Here is a 26,373-nt window from a genome sequence, read left to right as displayed (position 1 = left end):
CAAAGCAGATCAAAGGCGGGGGCATTCGAACTTAGCTTTCTCTTTTTACACATTTCGGAATCCCATACTTGACAGGAACATCAGTTAGATATCACTCGTTCGCTTTATCGAACTAGAACAATTTAAACGGAAGTGAAACAGTTTAAAAGTCTAACAATTTAAATCTCATTACCAAAGTTCGTAGTCCCCCCCAACCAATATTAAAAATGGAATTCGAAGATCACAATGTTTATTCGAAAATTCTTCAGTCAGTACCTTCCGTTACGAATCATACCGAAGTTTATAAAAGTGATGATGTCAGGAAAAGACCTACAAGAAAAAATCCGTGGGGAAAATCATCATATGCCGAACTCATCACAAAAGCTATTGAATCCTCGCCCGAGAAAAGACTGACATTGTCTCAAATATATGACTGGATGGTCCGAAATGTGCCCCACTTCAGCAATCAAGAATCGAGTAGGAGCTCGGTAGGATGGAAGGTATGTAGAACTTTTATTCCCTAAATTAAAAAATAAAAGAGTTATTTAAATTGTTTCAAAATTAATACTTTAATCACAGATAAATACTCTTAGCCTTCTTTACGACAGATAGCTTGAATATGAAAACTAATTTTGTGTCTTTATTGGGAGGTTCTATGAACAATATTATTAATAATGGGGGGGCCATGATGCAATTCGTCTAATCAATTTAAAATTAAGCAAAAAACAACCTTACTTTTGAATGAATGATATTAATATTTGACCTGCAGGTAAATGAATTACTGCAGGTAACGTCCAGTTGAAATTTACTTTAATACGTTTTTCTGTTTTTGTGCCCAAAAATGAGAAGTCGTAGTTTTCACTATAGAGGGCGATCAAAGGCGCCTTTTCTTCAGGAGCAATAAGAAATTAGCAAACGTTATTTTGCTTCTGAAGAAGAGCGACTTGTGTTTGATTGCCTTTGAAATTGATATTGTTTTAAACTAAGATGGCTTATGTGCCTCATATTTTTTATATCGGAATGTTTCTCTTCCAGTTTGACTTATTTAATCATGTTAGAAACATAATTAAACGACTTCACTTGCAACATTAAAAAATTGAGCTTTTTTAATACGATTAAATGAACTTTACTTACAACATTCAAGAATTCAATATTTTTTATATTATTAAATGGACTTGCCTGACTTAAGCCTGACGAGTAAAGTACTTTTATCATAATAGGAATATCAAATTATAGACTAGTTTTTATGTACCCTTAATCTAAAAAACTAGGAAAGCTCTTATATAAATGTGAATATCATTTTAAGGGAAGTTTTTTACAGAGTCTATACAAATTTATAGCCTAAAAAACCAGTTTCGCCTATGACTACTGACTTACGTACGCGCTTCAGATGAATGAGATCTATTTTCTGCTCTTAGTGATACTCTCAATTGTCGAAATTTTATTACAAATTTAAATGCCGTTCTTATACTAAATTATTATTAATATCTACTTCAAAAGTTTTTACGATGTATTTTAAATGTAAAAAAGTATTGTAAAAGCGAGAACGATTATTATTGCGTATTGAAAACGAACCTAGCCAATATGAAGTACAAATGAAGTAAAATGTGTACTATGCTCCGTTTTTTTAAGTAGGTTTAAAAATTAATAATTTCAAATGCCATTTGTAATATTGTAAAAAAATGTGTAGTGTGTTTCTAGTGCAAATTTTGCAACTCCAGTTGAAACTTTTTAAGCAAAAAATTAACTCATCACTTGGAACGTATTAGAATGGGCGTGTGTGGGAAGGGGTGACTCATTTATTTTACACATTTTATAATCACTCAATAGAATGATTTTTATGATCTTTTCGGTTTATAAGCATGGAATTTCTGATCACTTTTCCACCTGAGTTTGAAATCCAGCAGTATGCTGGCTGAATGAGTTTCTTCACGAATTTCCTCATGTTTAATCTGAATACAAGAAATTTTCGATTTAAAATTCTTCACGAAGGCATCCCTCTCCATAGACTGATAGCTCTAATGTGTTTTGCAGTATTTAGCTAAACAAACAAAGTTTAATCAGTGAATCAAAACAATATTTGATCAGTTTAATTAGAAAAGTTGTTTCAACCTAGATTACGCCTTTTGTTCTACAAAGGAAGCAAGGTAAAAAAATTTTGTTAAACACTGAGTAATGTAGAAACCTTTTCTTTCTTTGCAACTTAAAATATTTGCACATTTCAGAACCCTACACACTAGCATTATTTCGGAAGAAATACTTTATTTTTCCAGTCTTTTAAAACTAAGTGAATTACGAATGCATAGCAAAAGTATAAAGGTTAAAATTGCTGAAGCTATTTTGAATGCAGTTTGCATATAATGATTTCAAAAGTTTTAATTTCTTTATATATCACTCTCAGTGTTCCTATCCTTTTCCAATATTTACAAGATTTCACAATTTGTTTATTGTTTTTCTGAATATAGCAAAGCACACAAAGTTAATTTGTCTGAGAAGATGCCTTTGTGGAGGAAATTCTAAGGAAAATTGGATTATATTTATATTGCACATGGGAAAATTGAAAAAACACTCATGCAACTAGACTATTCACCGAAATGCGAGCTTGGGTCAAATTTCCAGTATTTAAATTCATTGTTTAGAAGAAAATTTATTGTTTGGATTCTTTCATTACGGAAAAAGCATATTACAATTATAACAAGGGATGGAGGTCTTTGTGGAAGACATTTTAAAAGAAACTGATTCCTGACGTTACGCATGAGGAAGACCAAAAAACGCCTACGCAGCCAGGCAGTCCCCGGCTCTAAATTCAAAATGAATTACCATTGTTCAGCGGTCTTAGCGAATCAGCCACTAATTTGAGAAAAGAATTATTGGGAATTAAAGGCATAAGGCAAATTATTTTTTTTCATATATAAGTCTAACAGAAACTTTCTCTTATTCTATTCCGTCAGATTACTCCTTTAATATCTAATAGAAGTGTAGTCCAAGGTACACAAAGCTTTCATGAAAAATGATATAGCACAACGTGTTTGGAATAATGTTATAAACAAACGAAAAAGCAAAATGAATGTAAAAATGGTACCGTTACTAAAATAAAACAAAAAATATGATATCTTGCATAATTGTATGCGTTACGAAAAGTCCGCCAAAGACCGAGCGGATAAGACTGCTGGACATTGGTAGTTTGAGATTGGATTGGATTATTTAATTATGGCAAAGCACACGAGGGCTATCTGCCTAAAGGGAGGGATGCCATCGTGGAGGACTTTCTAAGGGAAACTGACTCGTATACACGTTACACATGAGGAAAACCACGAAAACGCCCATGCAGCCAGCCCGTTCGCGGAATTCGAACCTCAGACCGAACTACCAGTGCTCAGCGTCTTTACCGCTCGGCCGCTGGTGGGCTTTGAGCCAGTTTTGAATCCTAGTGAATAAGCTGGCGACTTGTGCGTTTTCGTGATAATTATTGGTATTTGACGTGAATTATATGTTACATGATATGTTATTTGAATACGAGCCATTTACCCTTCAAATGTTCTCCACGAAGACAGCTCTTCCCTTACACAATTAGCCCTCATGTGGTTTGCTATGTTTCTACTAGACAACAGTTTCTTACGGAAACTTCTTTAATTTTTATTTAAGAAAACAAGCACCTTAGCAGAGTAATTTTTTACTGCAAATACTGATCAAAGAAACGCGGCTTTGCTTCAGATATATTTTTAAATTATATTTCTCCTTTCTTCTGTCATTAAAATAGTTGGCTGTACTAAGCCTCATCTTTTATAAAACATAATCCCACATAAATTATGGTAATCAAATTGTGATTAGTGGAGCCGATTTTTCAACAAAATGGGCTTTAGAAAAAAGCATATTAAATAGCATATTCTTATGAGTATAGCCCCATCTATTGATAAAATTTTGATTTTTTTTCCTTTCGCTTGAGAAATTCCCATTGCTTCACGTATTATTTAGATCAAATTTCAGGTCATTCTGACCTGTGGTTCTTTTTTTATAGCCTGTTGAAAGTGGAACTTACTTGGAAATGTTGCCATTTTACCTAAAGCATTTTAGAAGTTTAATTAATATTAAAAAAAGTTTTAATATAATTCCAGCGTGTGAATGACTTTGAAGTAACGAGCTCAGTAGAAAAATCCGTTACTTGGTTTGATCGAAGGAAATTAACTTTCGGAATTAACTTTTTTTATAAAAGAAATAGCATATAATTTAAGTTTCATTTTCCAATACATATTTCTTAATACACTCGATAAATGGCGTCAGTTCAAGGAATTAGAATAATCTGCAGGCGTACAACTAACTGATAACTAATCATCCTGTATAAAACTTGGATAAAAGTAGAAACAGATACTCAGATTTCCGCATTTCTTTATATGGGATCAGGTGAGAATATAGCTATGTGCAGGTTTATGGAAATGTGCTTACAATATGTATTTTGGGCATTGCAGATGTATACAAAGAAATGTGGTTGAAATTTGTATGTATACAAAGAAATGTGGTTGAAATTTGTATGTATACAAAGAAATGTGGTTGAAATTTGTATGTATACAAAGAAATGTGTCTTAAACTAGGTTGTCAATCGGAAATATTCATAATGCAATGAAGAGCTGTTAATCCTTTTCTACAGTTTGTTCCGCAAACATTTCGCATTTTAATTTTTATAATAATTAAAAACTTATTTTACATATTAAATAATTAATGTGCTGTAGTTGATATTCTAAAGCCATCTACAGATCGGATTTTGTGTGTATAAAACTTGAAATCTAATCATAGTTACTTGAAATCGGAAATACCTTTTTTCAAAGGTCACCGAATTCAGAATACACATTTCAGTTTTCACATCACACTGTACAAAATTCCACTGCACTCTAGATAATAAATAAGACTGCAGTTTTTCAGCGATTGTTTGACAGTCCTCGTAAATTTTCTCTGAAGACCTGATGAAATTGAAATTCAGGACCTCTTTCCTCGCTGATAAGTGCGCTGAGATATCCGAACAATCTACTAAGATATCCGAAGCAGGCAACCACATGCTATTTTCTGCTTAAGAACTTACTACTTCTAGTGGGAACTCTGATCATGATGGCGGGACTTGCTAAAACCAAACTCTTTAACTCCTAAAATCATACCCATTACATTCCTCTTATACAAAAAACAGGATGTACTTTGCTAAATATATTACCGGCCTAAGACTCTATACTTTATCGCGTAAAACTATGTTCCTGTGGTAATTCGAGTTGAGAACCTTTCTCGTCCGTGGTCTGTTTTCTAGCAGGATTACCCGGAACCAACATCCAGTTCAGATATTTTCCTATTTAAAGGGAAATTTGTACATTTAAGGCATGACTTAAGTGGAATTAAATATTCTTATTATAAGCCTTTATTTAGTTTACTCATGGTCTCTGTCGCTATGGTCAAAAGTTTGTCGTCGATTTTAAAACTACTTTCTGATAAGCTATCGAGAAAAAATTAAGTATATGCACTGTTTTGTAGATGACAGTGCAAATGTGGTAAATCTATTTTGGTACTTACGTATTATCCTGTGGACCGTGAAAGTTCGTTACCATCGAATCATGAAAGTTGGCGGCAGTCCCGTCAGAGTTGCGCTAATTGTTCCCCCAAATTTCTGGAGGAACTGACTCCTCTTCATGTAATAAACAATGAGTATTTGACCCACTTCCGTTTTTCAGCTTCGTAAAAAGGCTTTATTGAAAAAGCTCTGTTTACAAAGCTATGAGCACAAACTTCCATAAATAATTTTTTTTCAATCTATCATTGCTTTGCTCGCCGTATTCAGCTTACTATATCGTGGCCATTTATACACATCTTTTGTGATGGTAGGATCCCCGTAACTTTAAACATAATCCACTGCCTTTTGTTCTGTAGTACGTAAGTCCTAAATTTTAATAATTGGTTTTCAAAATGCAAGAAGAATTACACCAATAACAGTTAAACCGACAATCAGTAAGAGTTACATAAAGCGAAAATGCAAATGTTACGAGAGTGTTCTTACGTCATGCTTACCCATAACTGACGCTAAATCGTGCAGCTTGGTGACATTTTCAGTGTCAGCGGGATAATAGGTAAGTACCGTGACTTTTTTTTATTTGACTTATAATTCTTTTAATTTAATGTTGAAACAATTTTTAACACATATCTTCTTTTAACGAATAAACTCAGAATCTCAGAACTTTACTGTTCGTACCATCCGATAGAGCGAAATAAAATCTTTTAAATTAAATTTAGATAAAGTTTTAGGTTTTGGTTTGGTTTATTAGATTACGGCAAAGCACTCGAGGGCTATCTGCCTTAAGAGAGGGATGCTTTCGTGGAGGACTTTTTAAGGGAAACTGCCTCGTATACACGTTACATATGGGGAAAACCACGAAAACGCCCATGCAACCAGCCCGTTCGCGGGATTCGAACCTCGAACCGAACTACCAGTGTTCAGCGACGTTACCGCTCGGCCGCTGGTGGGCGATAAAGTTTTAGGAAATTTCTGATTTTTTCGACAAAATCACTGGATTTTTTATATCATTTGATGTAACTCAGTCGTTGGAAGTAAAAGAATATTATTCATTGTTGAAAAAGGATTTTTCAATTGAATAATTTTATCGATAAATTATCACTGATGCTCCGAATCATCACTGATGATGATATCCGAAGCAGGCAACCACATGCTATTTTCTACTTAAGAACTTACTACTTCTAGTGGGAACTCTGATCATGATGGCGGGACTTGCTAAAACCAAACTCTTTAACTCCTAAAATCATACCCATTACATTCCTCTTATACAAAAAACAAGATGTATTTTTCTAAATATATTACCGGCCTAAGACTCTATACTTTATCGCGTAAAACTATGTTCCTGTGGTAATTCGAGTTGAGAACCTTTCTCGTCCGTGGTCTGTTTTCTAGCAGGATTACCCGGAACCAACATCCAGTTCAGATATTTTCCTATTTAAAGGGAAATTTGTACATTTAAGGCATGACTTAAGTAGCTTAAATATTCTTAAATGGCATGACTTAAATATTCTTATTATAAGCCTTTATTTAGTTTACTCATGGTCTCTGTCGCTATGGTCAAAAGTTTGTCGTCGATTTTAAAACTACTTTCTGATAAGCTATCGAGAAAAAATTAAGTATATGCACTGTTTTGTAGATGACAGTGCAAATGTGGTAAATCTATTTTGGTACTTACGTATTATCCTGTGGACCGTGAAAGTTCGTTACCATCGAATCATGAAAGTTGGCGGCAGTCCCGTCAGAGCTGCGCTAATTGTTCCCCCAAATTTCTGGAGGAACTGACTCCTCTTCATGTAATAAACAATGAGTATTTGACCCACTTCGGTTTTTCAGCTTCGTAAAAAGGCTTTATTGAAAAAGCTCTGTTTACAAAGCTATGAGCACAAACTTCCATAAATAATTTTTTTTCAATCTATCATTGCTTTGCTCGCCGTATTCAGCTTACTATATCGTGGCCATTTATACACATCTTTTGTGATGGTAGGATCCCCGTAACTTTAAACATAATCCACTGCCTTTTGTTCTGTAGTAGGTAAGATAAAAATAAAAAATAAAGAAAACGTTTTTATAAAATAAACATTTATATAAACGTCATTAAATCATTATTGAAATGACGATCTACGAAAATCTGCGGTTTTTATATCATGAACAATTAAAGCGAGGGCACCTAAATAACGAAATCTAATATCTGATTTGTTTTACCAAAAATCTAAGTCATCAATGTTATAAATTTACTAAAGGCGCCCCGCGCTTTTATTATTCGTGATATAAATTTGTCAACGAATTTTGTAAAGAGAATTATTTAATCGTTTATTCCCATTAAATTGTACGATAAATTATTTGTCTGCTTTTAGTTCATTAATTACTTTATGAGTTTTAAATAAAAGCCTATTTTATTTTTAAAAATGTTGTTCTCTCTATATATTCTGAACTACGTGTATTCTTCACAGATCTTCTGAATACTTTCTTATTCTTCCACCTATAATGGGGCAGCCATTCATTGGGTTTAGTTAAATGGCTTTTGAATACTATTATGTAGCCTATCATATACAGAAGAGATATGTAGCGATAAGTGCATAAATTTGCAACGTACGCATGCACCTAATAACTATGAGCAGTTATGCGAAAACTCTGTACACACTAACGTATTCACATTTTACCATTTACAAATTATATCTGTCATTTGAATAAATAAAGCAATAGTCGATTTCACATAAAAAAATTCGTGTAAACACAAAAAACTAAATGAAAAAATAAAATTCTAAATGAATATAATATACGGTTTTATTCAAGTTTACTGGCCCACCAGCGGCCGAGCGGTAAAGTCGCTGAACACTGGTAGTTCGGTCCGAGGTTCGAATCCCGCGAACGGGCTGGCTGCATGGGCGTTTTCGTGGTTTTCCCCATGTGTAACGTGTATACGAGCCAGTTTCCCTTAGAAAGTCCTCCACGAAAGGCATCCCTCCCCTTAGGCAGATAGCCCTCGTGTGCTTTGCCATAATTAAATACACACACACACACATATTCAAGTTTACTTGTGTGGATTGTTTTTTATTTATGGATATCATTTGTAGGTGTATGTATTGTAAGTGTATTTACAGATATTAATTGTAAGTGTACTTATGGATATAATATGCAAGTTTATTTGTGGGAAGTGTATTTATGGATATTATCTGTAAGTGCATGTTTTGGTAAGTGCATTTGTGGATAATATTTCTAAATGTATGAACGCTTTTATATGGAATGGGGGTAAAATATAAATAGCAAATAAATCATGCTTAGATAGGAAGTCAAGGGTACATGTCATAGGTTTATAGCATATACTATAAATTTCTTCATTCTGCATAAAGGAAAACTTTGTTATTTTTGTGAATGCTACGCGACGATCTAATAGTTAGTCTTAAAAAAATGACAAAAAGTAAATATTTCCAGATAAATTATGGATTCGTGAAATATTTGAAAGTAAATAGTATTTAAACACTCTTGATAATTGAATAAATTATTCGTTGTGTGTTTTTAAAGTTATTAATTACTTATTACTTTTAAAGTGCGTATCAATTTGCGCCTTCAAATGGAAAACTGTAAATATGGTTGTTGTGTATTAGCTACTAAAAATACATTAAATTCCTTTAGTCATAGTATCGAATACAGGTATGATGTTTTTGTGGCAGACTTAACAATTTCAATCAAATTCGAAAGATTCAAGATTATTATAATTTGGCAAGACATAAACTAGATCTACTGTCTAAGAGAAGTTTTACGGAATAACCACCATTTCCGCCTTCATATCAAAATCTTGTTAAACGTTTTGGTTTTAATTACATAAAAGGGCTTTTTTTTAAGGATGGTCTTTCCACCCCTTAATTCAACTCCGCAAAGCAAAATAAATCGAAATTCATGACGCAGATAAAGAAATTCTTCCTTTTCAAACGTGAAAACCAATTCAATTTACAATAACTACGGCATAACTGAATGGTGTCTGTTCCCGATAAATTTTATTCTAAATAATATGTTTCCAAAGGTATCCAGCAACCTCGTCTTTTCTAAGCAAATTTTACTGTTATATATATTAATATAAAATCGTTATAAGGTATTTTCTCCCTCTTTTCCGCATGCCTTCGTGGTGTATTTGGGAGCATACTCGATTCGCATTCGAAAGATCCAGCGTTCGAGTCCGGGTAGTGCACTGCGTGTTTTTTACGTCTGTTGCTTCGAAATAACCTAATGACTCTACACCACTATTTAAAAAAGAGTGTTTACATTTCTGGGAAAGTTTTCCTCGATATTTTGAATTTCTGCTGTGCATTTTGCCAATCATTTTTTTACCAGGAATTCTAAATATTATCAATTGTTAACGTCATACAAATTAATCTAGATCTCAAATAGCCTTCCATTACGTCCCAAACTTGTTCGATTGGTTTGAGATATGGGTTATATATGAGGGCCAGTAAATTCTTTAATAGATTTCTCATCAACTAATCTTAGCGAGATTATTTTGTGAAAGACGGCAATACTATGTTAGTACATGAAACGACCTTCTCTGAATTATTCTCGTAAAATATAAGAGAGGAGAATTTTAACCATTTTTTTCACTTCTCTCAATGGTAAGATGGCCAGGAGGCATCTTACCATTGAGGAATGTCATCTTACCATTAAGGATTGGCCTGAAGTCATGGGAAATAAGTGACGCAGTGCAAATCGGGAAAAAGCAACTTTGTACTGATAACATCAATCTTACGCTTCCAGCAAACTTCACAGTTTACGATAAACAACCTTGCTCTTTGGTATTCTCCTTGCATTCACTGAAACGATACTTGTACATCAGACAGCGAAGCTATAAAATTTAACCCATTAGCTCATAAAAATCGTTTCCACTGCTGGGATAAAAATATGGCAACTTCACCCCCTTTTATCCAATAGCTGGCATTTATGTGAGTAATTATGGATTCCTATATAACTGCTGCACATCTCTGCGCTAATCAGTCCTGCGTTTGGCAGCCTACATAAGAAAGAATGTATATAGAACAGAGTAACCAAGTTTTTTTTATTTATTTATTTATATTAACGGGCAATATTTTCAGAGCAGGAAACATTTAAAAAAGCTTCATTTCTACCTAGTGCAAATTACGCAATCTGAAGCCATTTTACGGTAAGTCCTTTATCTGTACGTCTGTTTATTTAAAATGAGAAGGGTGTAGTTCTAAATGTAATATTAACATCGTGATTAACCTCAAAATTAAGTAAAAAAGTAACCTTATTTTGGCCTATAATTCTGTTGATGGCAGAATAGATTTTGTTGTTATTGTTATTGTTGATTCTGAAGAAGAGGGACCTATTGTGAAAATAATTAAGAGATAAATTAATACTTTGATCGTGTATATGACTCATGCAAGCTACACAAGTAGATTAGTACTCTAATTTTGGAAATTAATTTACTAGCACAGTAATTTGTCAAAGTATGTAAGCAGTATCGAAAATACATATTCTGTTGGCACAATAATTTTCAAAACTTCAACATTAAACAGACTATGGTTTTGAAGACAATCTCTATGAGTTTCAAATTAGGCAAGCCCAAGTTTTTCAAAGAACCAAAATTTTCTGGGAATGCGAACTTAATGCAAAAAAAATTTATTTAATAAATTTTATTCAGTCTTTTTGAGATGAAGTGATTAATATGCATGAAATATTTCTACATATTTGCTGCAATAAATTGGGCTTAAAATAGAAATTGAAAAGAAAATTAGAAATGTTCTAAATAATGAAAATTAGAAATTGAAAAGAAAATATATTTCTACGTGATAAAACTTTTCACGGTGCCATTAAAAACAAAAATATGCTTCAATTAAGTTTACGGCTTGCAATGCTAACTGCTATTCCGTGATACGTTTAAAATAGAAATTGAAATAGAAAATAGAAATTTTAAAATAGAAATTTTTTTTAAATAGTTTACGGCTTGCAATGCTAACTGCTATTCCGTGTTTACGGCTTGAAATGCTAACTGCTATTCCGTGTTTACGGCTTGCAATGCTAACTACTATTCCGTGATACGTTTAAAATAGAAATTGAAATAGAAAATAGAAATTTTAAAATAGAAATTTTAAAATAGAAAATAGAAATTTTAAAATAGAAAATAGAAATTTTAAAATTTTAAAATAGAAATTGAAATAGAAATTAAAATAGAAATTGAAAAGAAAATTAGAAATTTTCTAAATAATAAAAATTAGAAATTGAAAAGAAAATATATTTCTACGTGATAAAACTTTTCACGGTGCCATTAAAAACAAAAATATGCTTCAGTTAAGTTTACGGCTTGCAATGCTAATTGCTATTCCGTGATACGTTTTCGCTTCAGCAAATTTTTTTTGGAAGGGGGGAAAAGTTCAGGAATTTGAAATATTTGTTTTCCGTGTAATTAACTAATTAACCAGATAAAACTGTTGAATCTTAATAGTTACGCTTCATTTTATATCAACGTGAGTAAAGGAAAAATAACAGGTAATTTTCGCATATTTTTGTGGCCGAGCGGTAAAGTCGTTGAACACTGGTAGTTCGGTCCGAGGTTCGAATCCCGCGAACGGGCTGGCTGCATGGGCGTTTTCGTGGTTTTCCCCATGTGTAACGTGTATACGAGCCAGTTTCCCTTAGAAAGTCCTCCACGAAGGCATTCCTCCCCTTAGGCAGATAGCCGTCGAGGCTTTGCCATGATCACACATACACACACACACGCATATTTTTGTGCCAATTCGTACAAATCACATTAGAAATTTTTTTTATGAAATTTGTTTTCTGCAAAGCAGGAAATCTTCATGTATTTCGCCATGATTTAAGTAACGTAACTAACAATTTAACCACTTTCAAATTTCAAACTTCATTGCATTGCATGCATTCACGATTTCTTTGTTTTCCATCTTTACTGTTACATCCTACCTAACTGTTTCTCGTTTTTATACCTTTATTAACTAGCTGTCACATTTTTGCTGTCCCTAAAAATTTCGTTAATTCAAATTATGCTAGTAGTACAATTTTTTCCCCAAACTCTAAGAGCGTTTCCTGCAGAGAGTAAGGGAAAATAGTATAAGCGTAGCCTTTGCTAAATTTATAAAACTTAATAAGTTTGAGCCTGCGAAATTTAACGTTTTGAGAGCAAATCTTGTAACTCTCTGGTATAATATTTAAAAGAAACAGGAAATTATCCGCCGTGACGAATCATTATTAAGGCTGCAAACAAAATGGTCCACCAAAAGAAAAGCATCTGGAAAATATTTTTATAGTAGCTTTTCCACCCTTATACCAGGAAAGAGTACTTAAGGGTACTCGGTACCCCAAAATCAAGGAAATTACTAATTTTTCAATTTTTTGCTGAAAATTACCTTAATACACTTACTACACTGAAGAGGAATTTTGAAATGAACTGACGATAATAAATGCTATAAAAAGGTTTTTAAAATTTTGACACCCCTTTAAATGCTACACCCTCTCAGTGTTTATTTTTTTTCACTTCTTAATTTTTTTCAGTAACTTACTAAAAATCAGTGTAAATGAAAAAACGTCTAATTAAATATGACTCCAACTATCAAAAAAACTCTATTTATGCGTATATATAAATACAAATTAAAGTTGGAAAAAAATTCTTTTCACCTTTAAACTGGCAAGTTTATATATTTATACTGAGCTCAGCAAATAATTTTATATGTATTATCAGTCAACAAAAATGCTATGTTTATTCAAAAGTTGAAATTATCTGTGATTAGATACGAACAGAAAGAGGTGGTGTAATGAAAGTGATCAAATTTCTGACCATAGCATAGTGTTGGACCATAGTGCTGGAACAAACATTAAACTTTTTAATTAATTAAAATGCACATAAATTAATTTAAAATGCAATTTATATACGAGAACAAATCGCTAAAATAAGAGAAGAAATCACATAAGCTGCTGAGTGGTTTTAAATAAAATGTTTTATGTCCGTTAAAATTTCATATTTTGCTTTTTAAAAAATGAATAAAACGGCAAATTAATATTATTAATAATGATTATAAGCGTTTTAGAAAATATATTATAATTAATTCATGCATTAAAATTGTTTTGAGCGTGTTTTAAAAAACAAAAACAAGTAAAGAAAAATTCTCCTTGCATTTTATGATATTTTTGCAATATTTCTAGCCAGATAAGGTTTTAAACAGAAGCTTGTAATTTATATTCATATTAATCAATTGAGCTACTGCTCAATTGATTAATCTCTACTGCTACTGCTAAGTTTTATTATATGTATTGAAATTCAGTAATAAAATTTTTAAGAAATTGGAAATGATTTAATGACCGTCCAGATAGTTTACATTCTTTAAACTGCGATTTCTCAGTTTGCAATTTTTTAATATATCCTTAAAGTCCTAAAACTTGTTCAGATATGGACCAAATCATTTAATAATTTTACTGCTTATTTAAAATTATATACTAAATAGAATCAAGCATGGGATTTGAAAAATAGTGAAAAGAAAAATTATTGTAAGTAAAAATGTTATTGAAATCATATTTTTTAAAGTTTTTATATAAAAATGTGCTTTTTATTTTTTTCTCAGAAACTAATTCAGTAATTGAAAAATCGATCCGTAAAGTTATTAAGAACACTATTATAAATACAATAAAAAAAATTGAAGCAAAAATATTGAAAATTGTGAGGAAGAAAGAATTTTTAATTGTTGAATTTAAAAAAAAAAAATTCAAATTAAACCAAAATTAATAGCAAAAAAATTCTTTTCAGCGTAAAACCATTTTGTCTCATAAAACCACATAATATTATTCATAAAAAATAGATGAAAGTGCTTAAATAAAAAAAAATCATTCAAAAGGTACCGAGCCCCTTAAGGATAAAATTATAATACACTTAAAGCTGAGCTGGAGAAACAAATCGAGGAAGAAAATCACGAAATCTCATAATCACTGCCTGGTCACTATAAAGCTGGACAACTCGCAATATTGTGCGCTACATGTTGTACACTTCTCTGTATAGTACACGGATATACAAAAGAAATGTTTGGTTTAAAAAATTTATTTTTTTACCTTTCGCGGGCACCACATACATGGTCAGCAGTGGCGACTGTCCAGGCCTTTTATGCGTTATTATTACACTTCAGTATATGTACACTGTATCACTCGAGATACACAAAATCATAATCAAATTCATTCCAAGCGTCGGTATATCATGTTCTCGTCATGGGACACCAGAAGATAATACAATGTTTTCTCTTTAGACTAAATATGCATACTTAATAATATCCTTAATTATTTTCAGTACTTTAAACTATAATTTTTAAATTTCTCTTTAGACTAAATATGCATAATTAATAATAACGTTAATTATTTTCAGTACTTCAAACTATATTTTTTAAAATAACTTAAATTCTAATTTACGATTATTTAAGATTTCATCATTTTTCCCCTTAAATGAGAATAATTATGAAAGTGGTTATTATAAATATATAACATTAATAGTAGGTTTTAAGTAAATAAAACTCAATTAGACATAAATAAAAGTAAAGATACATATGTGGGTAAAAAAAGAGCGTTTCTGATAACAGCATTATCACATTTATTTCTGTTAAATCTCAGAGACATTGAAAATTACCCCTGTCATGATGAATTAGGAAGCGGTTTTTAAGGTAACATAATCAGTATTTTACCTGAACTTAAGTATAAATTTATTCGCTTTTCACAGTAAAAAATATAACCATTAACTTCTGTATCTCCAAGATATGCAAATGAAAGACAATATAAAGTAGTTAATAAATGTGATCAAAAATATACCTAAATCTAATAACTTCTCATATTCATATCTAAAATGAAACAATAACCTAACAAACAACATACATGACAGCACTATTTAAGAAAAAACATGAACTAGTAGTGTTTAAAAGTATAAATAGCAGAAGGAAGGTAACAGAGCTAAAATTTCCAATCAGTAAAAAAATATTTGTGTTTTTTAAATAGTAAGCAATTAAAAGTGCAATAATTATGGATTGCAGTATTTACTAGCAATGCTGATGTTTCTTAACACCATTTCTTTCGATCATATCTTAATGTATTTACTTATTTTTAGTTTCTACATTTTAGAATAGTGGTAGATTACAATGATCATCTCATGCACTTTTTGTAATCAATAACTTTCTTTTTGTTACTGTACAGAAATAATTTAAGTAGTATAGTATACATAGTAAGCTAAGTACGTTAAAGTAAGCTCTTCGTTAAATAGCATACGATGAAACTTTTTGTTTCTATTTATTATGAATTTCTTAGTTATCACAAGCACATAAAAAGTAAGCAAAGAAAATAGAATATACTTAAATTTAATATAAAATAAAACTTGATTTCCAACATTTATTTATTGAGATAATCCAATAAGCATATATAACGGCAATATTTATATAAACGCGAATTGCACAATGTTTGGAAGAATAAATACCAAACGAAAAGTAATAAAACTGCAATTTGCAATCAATAAAAAATATTTAGTGTTTTTTAATATTACACAATTAAATATCACATAATTACTATAGATTACAATATTTCATAGAAATGCTAATGTTTCCTTAACACTAGTTTTTCGATCATACATTTCATACACTGTTTAAAATCATTAACCTTTTCTGCATACTGTACAAAAGACAATATACTATAGAATGTGCATTATTATTAATTTTAATAATTAATTAATTGCTTATATTATACATATATCTAATTCATCTTCAGCAGTCATGTTAAGTACTGGTACCAGTCCAATAATTTCTTTGTATTTTGAAAATAATGAACATACCATAACAGCTTGAATTGTTGTTGCTTCTGTATTGATTGCATTTTCAGCAAAACCGTGAAAGTGGCTTATTGTTGTATGTTATTTTTAGTTTTATGTGAGTTAATTCTGAGAGCCAACTTTTCAATAAAAATACAATAATCGATTAATATGAATGATATGCGATGTAGCACTTACGACGTTATAACCGAAGCACAAAGCTAATAAGAATATCCAAATATTGCACCGCTGGAACCACAGTGATTGGAGACAGACACTATTTCCACAGAGACACTATTTCCACAGAGGCACTATTTCACGAACAATATATTCCACAGACCACTATAGACCACAGAGATACTATTTCACGAACACTAGATTCACCATTAGCATTGTAGCATTTCTTGTAGAGCAGATATTCACACACACAAAATAAACACAAATTCAGCATTTTCACGATGATTTCTTCGGCTTCCAAACAGGAGCTCACAGCAATGGAATTTCACTTGCTGAAGGCAGTTGAAGTAGTTTGATTTGATTTTTATTAGATTACGGCAAAGCACTCGAGGGATATCTGCCTTAAGGGAGGGATGCCTTCGTGGAGGACTTTCTAAGGGAAACTGGCTCGTATACACGTTACACATAGGGAAAACCACGAAAACGCCCATGCAGCCAGCCCGTGCGCGGGATTCGAACCTCTGACCGAACTACCAGTGTTCAGCGACGTTACCGCTCGCCGCTCGTGGGCCGCAGTTGAAGTAGATACAGAACAATGAGAAGAATCACAATGCGTTCTTTGAATGACCGTGCATTGCATTTACTTTTAATATAAGCAATATTATTTATATCAGTCATTGCTTGATTAAATTTCAAACATGAAGTCAGACTTTTCAAACGCCTTACAAATGACATCTTTACAATATTACTTGAAAGAACTGCTAGAATCTGAATTAATGGCGCAGCTGCTTGTTCGAATTTGTCAGCTAGCGTAAGCGCGCAAATCTCGAGATGTTCTTTTATATAAGCAACCAAACATGAAGTCAGACTTTTCAAACGCCTTACAGATGACATCTTTACAAAATTACTTCAAAGAACTGCTAGAATCTGAATTAATGGCGCAGCTGCTCGTTCGAATTTGTCAGCTAGCGTAAGCGCGCAAATCTCGAGATGTTCTTTTATATAAGCATCAGCAGATAATGTACAGTTCTGCTTCTCCTGAGTATCGATGAGTTTTCCGTCATATATATTAGACAGCCGTGAATTCGTCCTTACTTCAAAAATAAGAAATAAAGTCATATTTCAGTAGTGAAATAATTGCTAACATGTGATTTGCATTGATTTCAGAAATATGATTTTTTAAAATATATAAAATGCATAACTAAATAACTTACTTTACAGATTAGTTTCATTTTTAAATATTTTGCTATAATATTTGTAAAAATATTTTAAGTATTAATTATTTTAAAAAAATTTTATACAATTATTTAGCACGCATTTTTAGTACTAATTAAATTTAATAAATCAAAAGTATTTATATTAAAGGTACTTACGTATTATCGCAACCAGGTTGGCGCTATTTGTAAGTTTGAGTAAAAAAGTATGAATAGAAAGAAAATGTACATTTATTAGTTACAGATAATTTTTAATACAGTTTTTTATATTGTTTTGTTTTAAAATATAAAATAGCAATTAAACCCTTCCGGTTTCAAATTTGAATAAGTTGCAGAATTATTTTTTCGGCGGAAATCTTTTGGCTATTACTTTTAGCACTGATTGAAAACCGTATTCGCCATAACCATGTACACGTCGACTTATTTTTACTTAAAAAAACATCCTAGAATTGCCCAAAAATGTCATTGCGCACACTCTTGACTTTATCCATGTACACTGCTATTTTCTTATAAATTACAAAAATTTGCACGAAAATGCAGGAAAATTTTGTGAATCTCCACATGCTCTTTTTACAAAACTATGTATAACACATAGGGTTGCCGTAAGTAGGGTGCCAAATTTGGTAATTTATGCTAATTTTGGCCTGGTTGCGTTAGTACGTAAGTACCATATTAAATTTACATTTCATTAGATGAATCTCCCTTAGATTAATATATTTAGAAACATTACTTTATTTCATCTAAATATTCCCTGAAGTTTCCTGAAGATTTACTTCATTTCTGAAGTAAATCTTATGCGGACTTCAGATTCTTGAAAGGGCAGATTTAGTCTCTTTTCATTCTAAAAGTAATGCTGATGAACTAAAAAAAATGCTAAAACGACCACGTCTATAAGCGGTCATATCATGGCATTTCAGCGACGTCGACAAGTTGCCAAGGGGCTACGGCAAATATTTTGCTTCTTCGCAACGTTGTAAAGGCGTCGTAAAGCTACCAAGACCACTTTGCAACATCTTGGGCCAATTTGCAACGTCGTGTGCTACTTGGGATCTGACTCTAGTCTGTTAAATAGCATAATTAAGAAGCATTCACACTTCTTATGAAAATGGAGGATGATAAACTCCGTATGCATTAGGTACGCAATCGCGACAATTGTTATTCAGTTGAGGTAACAACCTGTTTTCTTAAATGTCCAGAAATCAGTTATATCTCGCAGTTACTTCAGGGGATAGAAAGAACATGTTCTCTTGAGACACTGCACAGAATTCGCAATGACCCTGTTGTTTCCTTTATAAACCCTGTTCGAAATTCATGCTGCACTTTAGATCTGAAGCAGAGCTCCCAGAAAGACCTTCTCCTCTTGCAATGCCATCAAGGAATCCGACTTTTCGGTACTGCGGTAAGTGTAAGATGAGAATTCCTAGGTTTATGAATGAGAAACTTGGATCAATGCCGCTACTGACAGTGGCTTGTGCAAGGTGAGAAAAAACGTTTTATTAAATTTTAAACTACGCTGTTCTTTTGTGTATGCCTTGTCTATTGAAGATCTTAAATATGAGTTGATGTGTTTAACATCAAGTTTCGGAGGAAAAACAAATAGATTTCCTAACTCGTGCAAAAATATACTGCGAAGCATGATAGTGAGTTTAAAAATCTAGATTTAATATGTAAAATTCTTCAATATCTTTAGTATTGAATGCAGTTTTACTTTTGTTCATGAGCTATCTTATTAGAAAAATGCTTTTTTAATTGCTAATTTCTCAAGGTACCACTTTATTAGTATTTCTTTTTGGAATTTCTTCACTATGTATTTACTTTTGGTTTTGGCTTTTACCCCTTGCCTGCATGAATGACGAAACACGAATTGAATGATTGAAGAGTTAGGTTTGGAGGCAACTTCCCCTTGATAAGTTTGTCTCCTGCCTGCTCACTTATGCATTTTAAAAAATTTTTAGATTAATTTTAATTTGCTAAATTGGAGAATTTTTTTCATGGTTTGTTTTTGCACTTGATTTACTTATGCTATCTGAATTTAAATGATATTGTAGATTGGTTCGCAAATTAAAATTAAAAATTAAAATTAAATCTTTTATTTGTTTACACATTTTTTTTAATTATTTTAACTTTAATTTTACTTTTTTACGTATTTACATGTTTGTTTAAATATATATATGTATATATTTACGCATAATATATAATTCCCACTACGTTTTTACAATACATTGTGACCGCATTAGTATGTTAGAAGAGTTGTTGTATTCTTTAATCAAATTATCAAATACAACAAATAATTAAAATATTTAAAACATTATTCAATATTTGTTTGACCTTGGTTTTTATTGAATATAAAAAAAAAGAAATTTGACTGGCGGTTTTGTAGCTGAAGTAGACCACAATATTGAATTTCTGAAAGCAATCATTTTGAAATAAATACGCCAATCAGCTTTCTTTTTTTTCCCCAGTTTTCTTGTCTTCAGTATGCCTTCTCAACAAACAATGAAAACCAAAATTATACATGTTATTTGGTTAACAACTTTAATCATTCTCCAGAATTAACCTAATAATATTTTTGATATTAGCACTTATCTATTTATTATTACATCTGACTTATAAAAGGAGGTAAGATTTCTGTAAGAAAACGTTACGAAATTTTAAAAAATGATAAAGCAAAAATCACCTATGAAGCATTAAAGAAATATTATGAACAGTTATACACGATTTAGCAGAATGCGTTATTGCGAAGTGTCTGTAGCTTAAAAAATATTTTCCTATTATTAATTTCGAGATACAGCAGCAGTTCCAGAGATTTTGTATCATACACGATCACTCAAACGCAATCACCGTAAAATATTACTCATATTACAATACCTATTTTTTACTAATATAAAGCAGTAACGATTTAAAAGCAATGGAATTATTGAAGGTTTAAACAAACCTTTTTATTAAACCTCTTTTATTTTTAGATCATTATAAAATACATTTCAGTTAATATGCGGCATTATCGTTTTTACATAAAACTTCATTTTATGTACGTGTGTTGCTTAGAATTTTGCACTTTTGTGCCATGAAGAAAAACTATTTAAGGAAGGAATTTCATAACTCACTTCTAGTAATTACGTTTTCACAGCATGTCTTATAAATAAAGGCAAGAAAAGTGCTCTTCTGCCTTTATTTATAAGGTATCGTGGGAAAGTTATTAAACTAATGATTGCCTTTGAACTTGTCCTACATTCTGATTTATCTTATCATCTATCCAACCTTCACCAATCACCAACCCATCTGCATCATTTCGCTAGCAATTTTGGAACATGACACCGATTCGATGTGTACAGTGCGTGTAAATATGAAACCAGTTAATTACTATTTTTTATTTTAACATGAAACCTTTAAAAATACCGTTAACGTAGCTGGACAAGAAGTTTACTTACGATATGTTTTCTTAAAAAAGAAGAGTTTACATGCATAATATGCATTCAAAAATATAGAGTTCCCTAAGCTTGAGTGTAAAATTATTTTATTCAAGTTTTAATTCAAGTTTATTCAAGTTTTGAAAAATTACAAGTGACAGGGCCCTATGTCCACCAGGAGCGGGGGAAAATAAATAAAATATTAAATAATGTAAAGTTAAAATTAAATAAATACAGAAATATAAATAAAAATATTAAATTATTGATGAATACGTAAAAATTAAAATATCTTAAAATTTAAATAAAAAAATATTTCCAATGAAAATTGAGGTAATTAATAACAAGCTAAAAATGGTATCATCAAAATGAAATAAAATAATAAAATGAAGAAACCGTAGTAAATTAATTCTAAAAAAGCATAGTAACGAGGATAAAGGAAACGTAATAATTTTAAATAACAACCTTCCCGATCAAATTAAATTGTTTATTTAATTTGGCTTCTATTCCATTTAAAACATTCTTTCTATATGTGCCCACCTGATATTAATTTCTTAACAGGTTAATGTACAGCCAATAAAAATCCCTTTTTGTGTCAAAACACACTTCGATATATGTTTTTTTTTTTTTTTTCGTTTTAAATCAGCTATTCAGTTTTTAATGCATAGTTTGCTCTTCCCATAGAAAGGTGTGACAAACATTCATTAGAAAATAAATACATGATAATAATAGAATTTACTGTTACTATTTTAATTCATTTGTACAAAAAAATATCAAACTCATCTTATTTGGAACTCCATGTACTCCAGTCAAAATTACTATTTATCTAGAAAATTGGTAACTACAGTATCCGGGCTCTGGCTTAATTTAAACCCTGAGTTTATCTCTTTTACGAGAAATTTCGTCGAGATTACAAATGCATGCGCAATAAAATATCATACAGAAAAAAAAGGAAATCAGGGAAACAATTTCAAGACAGAAAAGAGAAATCGTAGCAATGCATATCATTATTAGTCCTATTCTTTTATTACTAGATTGGCTTTTGGAGCAATTCACATAAATGTACAGGGTATCTGACATAAAATACAGCCCATTGATTCTCATTTCTATAAAATGCATAAGATATACTCGAACATTCTTACTATTTCTTGAGTCCTTAGTTTATAAAAGCAAAGTAAGCGAGGTTTGTCTGCCTACGGTAAGAAATGCCTTTATGTAGGAATGCTCAACAGAAACTAGGCCGTACTTATGTTAAAAGGAGGCTGTATACCTTAGAAACCGAGATTTTGATTTAAAAAAATTCCATTTTTCTTCTTACGCTTGATGAAAGTCTTATGTTTCCAAAACTGTTTGAATTTTGTTCCTACGTTCATTTAAACCGGAGTTATGATACTTTATTTGACACCTTGTCCTCGAAAACCATACTGGAAGTGCACAAGTCGTAAATATTTAAAAGGCCGAAGTGGGTGTGTCAGAGTTATTTACTTTTATTTTCGGGGCTTAAAAATTTATTTAATTGCATTTTGAAGACCAAAAAGTATTTTTATGATGGCAACAAAACAAAGTTCTAGCATATTTTCAAGTTGTGTGTTATGAATTCACTACTGCATTTTCGCTCGTGTTTTAATTCTGTGTTTACATTGCTGATAAGTTTTTTTATTTATTATTGAGTAATATTCATTACTTTTTATAGGTATAGATAGATATTGGTATAGATTAGGTATAGATATTGTAAATTATGTATAGATATTGGTTACTACACTGCAAACGAGTATGAAAAGTTTTAGGTTAACCGTATCGGCAATGCAAAATGACATTCCCTGATTTGGCTTTAAAAAAGCAGAGAAAAATTTTAAAAGCTACGAGAAAGCAAAAAAATGTAAATTCTGAAAAACAGGAGGACATTAGTTATAAATCAGGGGATTTTTAAATTTACAAACTGATTAAAAGTAGGTAATCGAGTGTTTGAATTTTTTAAATGCGTTTATCTCGTTTTTCATTTTTCGTGTTTTAATGCTAACAAGAAACACAATATCTTTATAAATTATGATTGAAACCTTATGCAACTTGGTATACATGTTTAGAACACTTCATGTAAGGAGACACACTATTTACTAATTGATAAATGCATTTTTTATAAAGTTATTATGTGTTAACCCTTTCCGGCGCACTACCTTTTAAAGTCGGAGTTTTGATTAAAAAAAAAACAAAAAAGGTAGGCAGTCAAATTAGGTCTAGAGGAGTATACAAGTAAAATTTTGTGAAGATAGCACTTATCGTTTTAATTCTGCGGGTGTGCCCGAAGTGGCACACTGATTGAATACAGCTTCGAGAAGAGTGTTGAAACGAGCATTGTTGTCAATGGACTGACCGGTGAACAATTCACAATCTTGCTTAAAAAAATTTAAATAACTTCCTAGCTTTAAAATAATAGTCTACCTCCTTGAGACCATGATTATGATGAGTTTGCATTTTGCAAAGTATGAAAATATATTATACTTTTTTTAACACAGTGTTTCTAATTTATTGTAAATATTGCTGTGTTTTTTTCCTTGTTTTCTTACTTTACTCCAAAAATACAAAGTTAATGATCATTAAACAACTCAGCTTCTTCATTTTTTTCGTCATTAATTACTTTAAAGCCAAAATTAAATGCACAAACTTAAAAATTTTTAAAAAAGTGTTCGAAGGTATACAGCCCCCTTAAACAAGGAAGAGGTAAAAATAACTTCATACAGCCATCCCATTTGCTGGGTGATGAATTTGAGTCGAACTACCCGAATTCAGTGTTATTACCCGTTTGACCATTCTCTTGCGAGAAACGGCTACTAGTATTCATATGTTTCCCTGTGTAACAGGAATGAAAATAATTTAAGCCTGAACACGTTTATTGTCTGACATATCACTTTCTTACAGATTCAACGTAGTTTTACTTTAGAACCCCACATACTTTATGTTATGAAGTACTCCTGAAGCAAACACTTGCAATAGCAAATTCTGAGCCTTAGTAATGCTAACAATCATTGAAATAACTAACTACCCTTGAAATTGCCCTACCGATAAAGTATATTTAAATGCGAACCACATTTTTTATGGTAATTGATAAAAGATTAATAAAACAATTGTTCTAAACCTGAATGTAATGTAATATATAGTCATAGCAACACATGAAGTGCTTATATGGGGCCATTATGAACACTAAGGCAGGATACAAGACGGCAAAAGAGAACGTATGTTAAATGCCTAATATTATCTTGAAATATATACAAGTATACTCTGTGTATTCTTCCTACCACATGATCGGTTGCAGCCTGATTATGTCTTCTCTGCTGCTAAGTAGAAGTTTGAGAACAGAAACAAATTTGCCTAAACATTTTTAAGACTTGCATTTGAGCTCAGTCGTACTGAGCTGATGGTCTGGTGGATATCTTAAAGGTGTCTAGAAAAACTATGCGCCCAATGATATACCTTTGAAGATTCTGATTGTGATATTCCTGATGCGCTATGGTCTTGTAATATGAGTGTTTTGCACTTGCATAATTATGTACGTAAGGGCTGAAGATGTTTCCTTAATGTATATGAGTAATGAAGTTTTCCTATTTTAACATAAAAAAATGTCTGCAGAAATGAAAATCGGAACTCACACAGATACTTTCCCGTAACCCTATCTTTGATGGATATTATTGGGAGGAAAATGGGGGTGCCTGGTCCTCTTCATCTTCGCCGTAACTTTTTAGAGATAGATGTTACTGGCAAGATGGAGAGCATCCGGTTCTCTTCATATTAAGCAACGTCCAAAAGCGCTTTGAAGAAAATGCGTGGTTTCCATGGGAAGAATATTGATCACCACCTATCGTCAAGGTCAACTCAAGTGACTGCATGATCATTTTAGTACTTTTTCATGTGATGTGAAATGATAGATACGTAAATTGCTGGGCTCTTATCTCACAGACCTCCTTCAAGAAGACTTCTACATACAATAAAAGTTGATGCAGTTCTGCCAGTAGCTGCTGAAAGAGAAGATCATAATTAAGACAGAAATGCTAATTTTTACGAACAGTTATCACAGATATAGGCCTCATACATCAACATAACTCTCGTCTTCTTTGGCTGAATTTTCAAAACGAGCAGTCGGTGTTTAAAAAACTGATTCCACAATAGAATATAGAAGGATTCAAGTTCGCTTCGAATTGATTTTGGTTCATCTCGAGCCTCCAAAAGAGTCCGTTCGACAAATTATGCCTCGGGAACACCCCTAAAAATGTCTCTTTACGAGTATTTTATTGATCTACAGGTACATGTAGAAACTAGGCCAACACCTCAGTAACACAGCAGATGATTGAGGCATTGCTGAACCTAGCCAACTGTTAAGTTTCCTCCCACTTTTGAGGATGAATAGTTCGGGGGCTTTCCGAGGGCCTCCCATCCCTCCCACTCTAACACCAGGTTCTCGAGAGGACTTTCGAATGGCCGTGTATTTTGAGTGCCTTCTTGCACACAGACACTAAACGTTTACAAACATCCATCCTTTTTTGCAGTTCGAACCTAGGCCTTCGGTGGGACAGTCAGCGTCACTAACCGCCCTTTTATTGATCTACATAGGGTCAATTAAAAAGTTCTGTTACTTTTTGCAATTGTTTCCGCCATAAATTGCAAGCGTTTAAATAGGTGTTTAAATGTATTGTACTTATGGAGATTTTTTTAATTACAAGTTAATTCACTATTTTGTAATCTGTGGCTTCAAAATAGCAGAGTTTTTTTTATGAAAAGTGAAGGCATATAATACATTGCTAAATGTATGAATTATATAACAGAAAAGCCCACCAGCGGCCGAGCGGTAAAGTCGCTGAACACTGGTAGTTCGGTCCGAGGTTCGAATCCCGCGAACGGGCTGGCTGCATGGGTGTTTTCGTGGTTTTCCCCATGTGTAACGTGTATACGAGCCAGTTTCCCTTAGAAAGTCCTCCACGAAAGGCATCCCTCCCCTTAGGCAGATAGCCCTAGTGTGCTTTGCCGTAATTAAATACACCACCTATATAACAGAAAAGCTAGTTTTCAGAAGTGGTGCCAAGACAGAATAAAGATTCCTATGAACTTTTGATTTGCATAGTAAATATATCCGGAGAGCACCAGATCTTCAAATCAGAAAAGCTCTAGTATTTTGCTCTGTAACTGAGTAGAAGTATTAGCAAAAACTCTGTTATCAATACAGTATTTTATTGAAAAGTTAGTAAAAGTGATATATGCTTCACTTACTCTAGGGAAAAC

General features: G+C 32.0%; 1 protein-coding gene across 2 annotated transcripts in view; it reads left to right on the top strand.

Moving 5' to 3' along the window:
- LOC118196403 (uncharacterized) overlaps nucleotides 1-26,373 on the top strand; it is a 91,992-nt gene continuing 65,619 nt past the window's right edge. The window contains exon 1 of one of the 2 annotated variants that reach the window (XM_085809138.1): nucleotides 1-479. In XM_085809138.1, coding sequence (XP_085665264.1) covers nucleotides 207-479 — 273 coding nt within the window. In that variant the 5' untranslated portion in view covers nucleotides 1-206. Of the gene's footprint in view, nucleotides 480-19,054; nucleotides 19,180-26,373 lie in introns of those variants that run through there. The other variant, XM_085809139.1, reaches the window with a different exon arrangement.

Source organism: Stegodyphus dumicola, chromosome X2 (genome assembly GCF_044657685.1).
Source record: "Stegodyphus dumicola isolate Sdum_Otavi_A_Nest chromosome X2, ASM4465768v1".
NCBI lineage: Eukaryota > Metazoa > Arthropoda > Arachnida > Araneae > Eresidae > Stegodyphus > Stegodyphus dumicola.
Note: the sequence above shows the minus strand (reverse complement) of the source record. Positions and strands in the feature narration are given on the sequence as shown.